The sequence below is a fragment of the Phyllostomus hastatus genome, unplaced genomic scaffold (assembly GCF_019186645.2).
Source record: "Phyllostomus hastatus isolate PE091 unplaced genomic scaffold, TTU_PhHast_1.1 phas_scaffold_317, whole genome shotgun sequence".
NCBI lineage: Eukaryota > Metazoa > Chordata > Mammalia > Chiroptera > Phyllostomidae > Phyllostomus > Phyllostomus hastatus.
Genome location: NW_025334023.1, coordinates 1,597,203 through 1,605,996, shown reverse-complemented (window position 1 = coordinate 1,605,996; position 8,794 = coordinate 1,597,203). Strand labels below are relative to the sequence as shown.

The following is an 8,794-nucleotide window of genomic DNA, read 5'->3' as shown; positions in this document are numbered from 1 at the left end:
AGCAATGTGACCTAGAAGATTTTGAATTCATTATTGAAGATCTAGAATCCATTGTAAGTACCAGCTGATTCTAATAGATATTCCCATGCTCTGCTCCCCCACTACTTCCCACTCAGTCAGACATGATCATTTAACCTCTCAGTACTACCTACCTAGTGCTGATAGCGATTTATTCCTGCCTTGCACCCCTAATGGATGTTATTTGTGAAAATCAAATGACAGAATCAGTGGGTATATACTTTGAAAATTATGCAGTGCTAAGTAAACTGAAGGGCCCTGGAATGTATCTACAGCAACAGGGTTTGAACTCTGCTTATTACTGGTGATGTTTACCTAAATGTTCAGAAGCACTCTGTCTTGACCCACCCTAAACTGGGAGGCAGAACTATTCTAAGAATGCAGGGAGGATGGAGCTGCTACAGTGAATTGAGCGGCTAACAAGACGGGATATCCTGGTAATCTATTAAAATAGGTCAAAATGCTTTGGCTATTGAGTAATTTTAAAATATACATTCATTTACTGGTATTCAATAGCTATTTGCTGAGTGCCTTACAAAAAGATGAAGAAATGAGAAACTGTTGCTGCCCTTAAGAAGTGTAGGGTAGGAAATATGGTAGCCACAATTTCTTGAAGACTACTATAAGCTGGGATGGTGATGGTCTACATATTATCCCATTTAACACAGGTCTATCTCTTTTAATACAAGCAATTGCCTTGTGATGAGCAAATTAACAATCAGGTAAAGAAATGTGTCCAAGATCACACATGTGGTAAATCTAAGAGTCAAAATTGAAATCCAGGACTGCTTACACTCTAAACCTCATATTCATTCCCCCACACCAATAAGGTGAGAATAATCCATTCACTGGCAGAATACTGAACACCTCTTTTTGTTCCAGTCATTGTTCTGGATGCTAGTGACATAAAAGTGAAAAAACAAAGTTTTTGTCTCATGGGGGTCACATGGGGGGTTTTAGTGGAGAAAGACAATAAAACAACACATATTTAGTATGTCAGCTGGTAAACGCTGTGAAGAAAAATTAAGCAGGACAAAAAGGATAGGGGAAAGGGGAATTGCTATTTTAAATAGAATCGTCAGGGAAGGTTCTCATAATGGGAAGTTTGAAAGGACATTTGAAGGAAGTGCAGAGGCAAGAGAGAGCACTGGCACGAAGAGCTTCCTCCTTCTGTCTGCTTTGTGAGTTGTCTGGAAAAGGGGCCGGGATGGGTTACAGGTGTTTATGGAGAGGATAGGCTCAGAGTCAGAAGACGAGTTTTATTTGATTTATTGACAAATCATTTCACTTTTGAGCCTAAATTCCCTTCCCTTCCCTGTAGATTACAATAGTCCTTATCCAGTTTTCCGCACGCAGGTGCCATGAAGACAAGATGAAATGGCCCACATGAAAGTCTTTTGAAAATAAAACAAGTGAGAAAGCAAGACAAGGTATCAGCTTTTCAGCCAAAAGGAAAGTAGGAAAATAAAAAGAATTCTTATTTCAGGTGGACCAGTTACCCTAAACATCTTCGTGAAAAGCTGTCTCAAGCTGAAAAGAGAAATACACTGGAAGAAATAAGCATACATTTCATAACAGGTCTTTGCCGAAGATCCCTATTTAAATCGAGCGCGTGTTTGAGCTGTCTTCTGGTACCCGCATCTTAATCGCCGCGCCCCTCATCCGAACTCCATTTCCCAACATGCCCCGGGGCCTCCTGTAAATAGACGTTTATTGTGACACGCGTTCCACAGCTTTCTGGAAATTGTAGTTTATTCGCCCTCCAGCTGCGGGAAACTCTAAAGCTGTGGACTACCACTCCCGTGAGGTAGTGCGTAATTCCATTCTATTAGCGGCGTCTTCGAACGCGCCGCGGCAGCCATGTTGGACGTGGCCAGCCCAGTGGCCAGCACGGGGGCCGGCACCAGGTGGTTATCGAACCAGTTGTCACGATGCTGGGGTCCCTGGTGTTGAAGAGAACAGCGCTGGCGCAGCGGCTCCTACCCCAGCTGCTTAGGTCTCCATTGCTCCAGAAATACCGAAGTCCCTCCGGCCGGAATGTGACCACCGAGGGCTGCGGGGAGCCTCAGTGGCTGAGAGCCCCCTTTGGGGGGCGTCCTGGAACATCACTGGCCTTGATCACCCGCAGAGGGGCAGCCACCGGGGGGCGCCAGGGAAGACGTCCGGAGACCCAGTGCCTCGCAGCCGCTCCAGGGGAACACCTTCCCAGCTCCAAAGAAACACTCTCCGGACACGACTGCTGGAATGAGCTCCCCAACAGAGTTGGAATGGGCATGTGGGCCCTGGCCACAGCTCTGGTGGTTCACTGTTACAGCAAGACCCCGTCCAGCAAGGGTGATTATTGGGACAGCCTGGGTTCGAGGAAGGGAGAGGCGGGAGGAGCGTCCTGATTCTCTTTGGGTGTGGGAATTGCTTATGGATTTAGAACAGGAGTTTCAGACCTGGAGGGACCCAGACATCATCACAGGGGTAGGGTTTGCACTGGAGAGTTCAGTGCCTAATAGTGCCCATCTTTGGGCATCGTTTTCTCCACCTGTACAACGGGAGCATGGTCCTTTAAGCTCTAAAATTCTACCTGATCCAATTCCTCTTTAAGAGGTCTGCAGGAGACTGCGTGTATTTTGAGGCAACTGCTAAATGGTTTAGAGCTCACCCTCTAAGGTGGCCTAAGAAAGGAAGAAGACTTAGTTTCAATGCTGGCCTCGCCACTCCTCACCCTTTGCTCTTCTCTGGCTTCAGTTTCCTCACTTACACAGTGAAAGATGATTTCTCAGTACTCTTACAGTGCTGTAATTTTGACTTTCTTGGAGTTTAGCAGCCTGGGTCTGCCCATCAGACTCCCAGGGTTTTGCAGTGCCTGGCCTCAGACATGAGTTGATCTTGCCATGTGGGGCAGTTAGCAGGGGAAGGAAGACTTGGAAGTTGGCTCCCTGGGGACCCAAAGCAACCCTTGGAGGCTGGGTTGGAATTTCACCTGGGGGCATGTTGCTAAGCAGGGATTGGGAGAGCAGGCAGAGAGCCAGACTTCTTGCCTTCATTTGTCCAAACAGATTCTCATTGTGGAGGGGGGCGGGGGGGGCGCACTGAGGCATGGTATTCATAGATTCCATACCTCCCCAGCTCTGAGACTTTGGAACAGGGGGGGAGACTGCCTTGAAATTTGCTTATTCGGCAGCTGTGAAGGACGGGCCTTGGAGTAGGTATAAAGTCAACTGGGACCCTGTTTTGGTTCTACCTCTAATTCCCGTTGTGACTTTAGACCCTGGCTTCTCCTCACTGGCCCTCTGTGTCCTCATCTACAAAACAAGGATGTTGAAATAGAGCTCTAAGCTCTCTTGTAGCTTAGGCATTCTATGGATACCCCCTTTCAGCATTTTTAGATAACCCCATGTGCCTAGTTTTGAGCTAGGTGTGGAACTCCTAACGCAACACAAAGTTACTTAAGACAGTATAGGCAGTGAGGCCTGTGGGTCTGGTGAGTGGTCTGATTCTGTGTAGTTTGGGGAATTAAAGGGCCAACAGGGTCAGGAAAGCTTTCCTGGAAGGTTGGAGACCCCTGGAGGACAGAGAATTTGAACTTGCCTTCTGAAGGCTGAGGTGAGATGAAAAGGCCTCACTGTGACTTTCATGAAAGCAAGGAATGCATCTTACCTCTTTTTTTTTTTTCAGGTTGATACCAGCTCTTTTTTTAAATACCTTCATGTTGTCCACCATAGTGTTGGAACTTAGTAGGTACTCAGTAAGTGTGTCTTGAGTTGGATTGTATTCCATGCAGAGGCTTCCGGGAACAAAGGTATGGGAGTCACAGATCAGCATGGTGTGTGTAGGAGCTAGTAGAATGGCCAACCTGGCTGGAGATCAGGGGTTCTGTGGGATGAGGTGAGAGCAAATGGAGTGGGGCCTGAATGGTTTGGAATTTCTCCTGGAGGCATCGGAGAGTCATGAGCTCAGGAAATATCCTGAGGCCAGAATGTTTAGAAGTATTAGGAGGAGGCATCCAAGGTTTTGCCTTTTAGAGGTTCCTTGGGGGCTCTGGACTGGGCTTTGTGGCATGTGAACCCCAGCAAAGAGACCAGAGTTTTATTTACCAAAATAGATGATGACCAAGGCCATGACCATTTCCAACCCTTCTGACTTGCTAACTACTATTCCCTGACTCAGAGTTGTAAACTCAGGCCCTGGGTGTTGTGTGGTAGAAACTGTACAGTTTTGGAACCAGGAGGCCTGGGTTTAATCTCGGCTTGTTTTTCCCTTCCTTTATGACCTTGCAGAAGCCACTTCTTTCAGCAGAGTGAGGGAAGAGTGGATATAGCCACCTCTGAAGAAGGCTTGTTTCCCTTCCAGCTGGGGCCTGCCTGGGTATGTGCTTAGGGAGGATAACCAGGAAAGACCTGGCCTTGTAGTCTAGGCTTGGAGGTGGAGTGGAATCATTACTGTCTGAACCACAGCACTGGTTTGCATAGGCTTGATAAGGTGGTATCTTATCCTTATTGTACAAATAAGGAAACTGAGGCCCAGGAAATTAGGTGAGTTGGCCAGGTGGTACAGCAGGTAAGTGGCAGAGATGGGAGCCTAGGTCTGCCTATCTCCGGATCCTGCTTTCTACCCTGCTCCAGTGCTGCCTCCTGTTTCACTGGGTGAGTCTCTTGGCTGGACTAAGAACTCCCTAAGACAGTACTGGGTGTGAGTCCATCTGGTGTTCAACATTGAAGTTCAGACCCAGGCTCAAGCTGGGCTCAGAGGTCTCCCGGGTTCTTGGTATTAACTCTGAAGAAATTGTGCTGCTGTTGTCTTTTGAGATTTTTTTTTTTGAGTCAGTTTTTCTACGTGGCCACAAGGTGGTGCCAGCATCATGCTAGGTAATTCCTAAGAATTGGAACCCTTTGCTTTGGGGTCTCCCTTTGCTGGGCTTGGCATCAGGGAGTTTGCAGATTTACCAATCATCATTTCATATCCTCAGCATCCTTGTGAGGCCTGGTGGGGCAAGGATTACTGCATCTACTTTAAAGTCAGGGAAGCTGGGGTTGAGAGGGGAGGGGGCTGCCACAGTGCAGGGTGAGGAGGGAGCAGTGTGTGTTGGAGTCAGGCCTCCTGACTCCTGGTCAACTCTCTCCTCTCAGAAGGGCCCACACCCCCCTTAGCCTGTCTCTCCCTGTCCTATCCCTACCTCTGAGCTTGTGACCTGTGACATCAAAATTAGGCCGAGAAACAAGCTGGGAGAGAAAGTGGGGCAAACTCAGGAAATGGCTAATAACAATAGTCATTTAAAACATATCTCAGAGGTGTCAATCTCATTTTCATTGGGGCCACATCAGCCTCACAGTTGCCTTCAAAGGGCCAAATGTAATTTTAGGACTCTGTACATGGAACTACTCCTTAACTAGGGGCAAGGAGCTCAGCACTGCCACCAGGTAGAAACAAGGTGCCCGGCCAGATTAAACAAGGTGGAGGGCCGGATTTGGCCCGTAAGCCTTGCATTTGCCACCTGTGGTAGAGCTTTACAGCTAATGAAGAGCGAAGGAATCCACACACTGAACAGTTACCATTGGCAACACTTGGTGTCAGCACTTCACTGGGATCGCCCATGTGATGAGAGGAGTTAAGAGTTTGGGCTCTATAACAGCAAGATATGGAAGACAAGTTGTTAACATGTGGGCATGGGATGGTTAGCCTTCTCTTTACCTACAGGCATACCTCTTTCATTTGCACTCACTTTATTGTGCTTCACAGATGTTGTGGGTTGTTTTTTCTTTTTGTTTTGTTTTGTTTTTACAAACTGAAGGCAAGACCCTCCACCAGCAAAAAGATTACAGCCCACTTTGTTGCGACACTCACTTTATTGCAGTGGTCCAGAACTGAACACACAGTGTTTCTGAGGCATGCCTGTATCTTGGCATCATTTCTCTTGTTAAAGCCCATGTTTCTGAAGTGCTTTTACTTTCACTGTCTTGCTGGGCCCTCTAAGCTGTACTGAGGGGTAGGTTCTGGCCAGGGGTGTGACCAGTGCCCTCTCTTTCTTCAGATGCAGCCCTGCTGGAAGCTGCCCGCACCAACAATGTCCAAGAAGTCAGCAGGTGAGTGTTGAGCCCCAGGCCTTGCTCTCCCCCACAGGAGGGGCCGAGTGGGGTGGGCTTCTGGTGACGAATGCCTTAGAGGAAATCCTCACACAGAGCTGGGAACTGAACCCTGTAGTTACAGAGCCACCTGGGCTCTTTTGGTGAGCCCTGTGTTTCCTTTTCTTCTGACCTCAAACACCCCTGGATCCTTCCACTGTTTTGTTCTTCACAGGGCATAGTGTGGAGTCCCCTCTGCATCCTGTGGTTTCTTCCCTGAATCTTCTAACTTGTTCTTGTTTCTATGTGGAATGGGCCATATGTCATTGCTTATTGCCTGAATGCGGTACAGGTGGGCACCCGTGGAGAGGCATGTGGATTTGGGAGGAAGCTGGAAGAGACCTTTCTGCCAGGTCTTCTGGACTTAGAAAGGCCTGGGGTGTACATGCTGGATCCCTGCCCATGGGCTGATTGCATTCCTCCAGTCTCCCTGGGCCCTTTGGTACCACTGGCTGGTTGGATTTAAGGCTTTTCTTAGACAGGGGCAGGACTCAGCTCAGGGCCCAGGACAGAGTATGTGTCCATGATGGATGCGCAGATTGGGTCAGCACAGGGCATCAGTACGGGACTGTTGGTTAGGGGCAGAGGTTTTATTCTCAGTGAAACTAGTGGCTCTCACTGGGCCTAATCTTGGCCTTTTTTGGCCCGTTGCATAGATCTAAATGGCCGTAAGACACTCCCCCTTCTGTACTACCAAGTCCACATTTCAGACAGGAAGTCTGGTGTTTGGGGGAGCTAGCCCAGCACCCACGCCAACATACCCTTGGGGAGCTGGAGTGGGGACTCCAGCTGCCTGAGCATACCAGAAAGTGTTGGAAGGCAGCCGCAGCCCCCACCAAGACTTACTGCTTTGATTCTCTTTCATTTTATCTGCAGCATTATTATTGATTCTCAAGGGTGCTTTTGAGTATTAATGTTCAAGGCTTAGTTTTTAATAAACCACGTTTGGAAGTATGGGCTGGGAGTTGTTTCGTAGACTAATAAATATGATAGAGCAATAGTTTAATAAACATGCGATGATGCATCTTAAAAACCAAGCATAGATGTCAGCTTGTTGTTATAAGAGCCATTCATAACTGCAGGCTGTGCGTGGCATCTTCATTCCCCCAGAAACAGATGAGCTTCGCTTCCTTCTGCAGTGCGAGGAACCGAGCGGGTGAGACTGCCTGGGCCCCCTCTTTCCAGGCCTTTGCTGACCCTGGAATCACCTGTTGGTAACTGCTGAGGGCTGCCAGGCTGCTGCTTTTCTCTGGCAATCCAATGTAGATAGCACATTTGCAGAGCAGCAGTGCTGTGACTCCACCTTTCTCCCACTACCCAGGTAGGCTGAGTTTACCCCATTCCATTGAGCCTCCATCTGTTAATTATTTTAGCTCTTTCAGATACACGTTTTTCTGATAGCAATTAAACACCTGCCCAAAGAATAGAGAACGTGATGGCATTTGTGGTGTATGTGTGACTCAGCCACATTCATACTTGTCTGTGTGGATAGGGTCTGTAGGGGCCTTTCACGTGTGTCGCTAGTCTCTAGCTTGCTTTTCTCCTGCCTCCTCTTGTCCCATTGCTCTTGGTTGTGATGACTCAGTCAGAATCTTTGCCATTTGTGAGGGCATCAGAGATGGGCAAGGCATAGACCCTGCCCTTTAGCATGACAGTCTCTCCCCTGCTCTCCCCACTACCCCCAGAAGGAAAGAGCAGAAAATAAGCTGATCAGAGGCACAGGGCAGAGGATGCCAGCTGGCTGCTGGGCCCAATGTTGTGTTGATGCTCCTGGCGTGGTACTTGTGCAGAGGTGCAGGGCGGGGAAAGAGGGAGGGTGATTTGAGAGAAGCTGGAATGTGCAAATTCTAGAATGCCCAGAATAAGGAATTTTGAATTCTTATGATCACCGGGAAGACATGGGAAATATTAAAGCAGGAAAATTGCCCAGTTAGAGTCATTCAGAAAGAAAAAGGTGGAGAAAAGGTGGAAATGCAGATTTATTAAAAGTTTATTTTAGTAACACAAGGTCAAGTTTATAAAGATCTGAATTAGGACTTCATTTTTCTCTTCTTCTCACCCTAAACAGTTCCTGTATATGAGTGAATGAGTGGGCCTCTGCTAGACACTGGAGATGGGGGGTATGTGCCTTTGCTGGTCACTGGACTAGGAGGGAATGAGGGTCATCGAGGAAGGGAAATACCAGCCTGTGGGAGGAGAGGAATCCTTTTCTAGAAGCAAAACTGGAGGTCAGGTAAGAGAAGTAGGGCTGAACATCAGGACTGAGGCACTCAGTCCACAAACCAGCAAGGTTCACATGCTGATGTAATCAGCAGCAGATCAGGAATCCTCAGAGTGTGAGTTGATCAAGCCAAGAGCTCTGGATTGATGCCCTGGCATGTGGGTACTACTGACCTGCTTTATGTGGAGCTGGGTAACTGTGGTTTGGGCCTGCCTGGCTGGTGGGGCAGGGCAGGATCTGCCGTTTCCACACTCTGTCTCTATGTGAAGAAGGTTGTGGGCCAGTCTTCACCTTAAACCACTGGATTGTGTGCCTCCCCAGGGCAGGAACAGGGTCTAACTCCCCACATCTCTTACCATGTTCTCTAGCATAGCAGAACTTGGGCGAAGTTGTTGTTTTTTTTATGACTTTTTAGCAAACCTGAAACATGCAGCCTAGAGTC

The 8,794-nt window shown here is 48.1% G+C and overlaps 1 protein-coding gene across 2 annotated transcripts in view; it reads left to right on the top strand.

The window, feature by feature from the left end:
* Positions 1–1,866: 1,866 nt before the first annotated feature.
* Positions 1,867–8,794, top strand: part of CLPB (caseinolytic mitochondrial matrix peptidase chaperone subunit B) — a 138,702-nt gene continuing 131,774 nt past the window's right edge. For both annotated transcript variants that reach the window (XM_045818021.1, XM_045818020.1), the window contains exons 1-2: positions 1,867–2,352; positions 6,041–6,092. In XM_045818021.1, the coding sequence (XP_045673977.1) occupies positions 1,950–2,352; positions 6,041–6,092 (455 nt within the window). In that variant the 5' untranslated portion in view covers positions 1,867–1,949. The remainder of the gene's footprint in view (positions 2,353–6,040; positions 6,093–8,794) is intronic.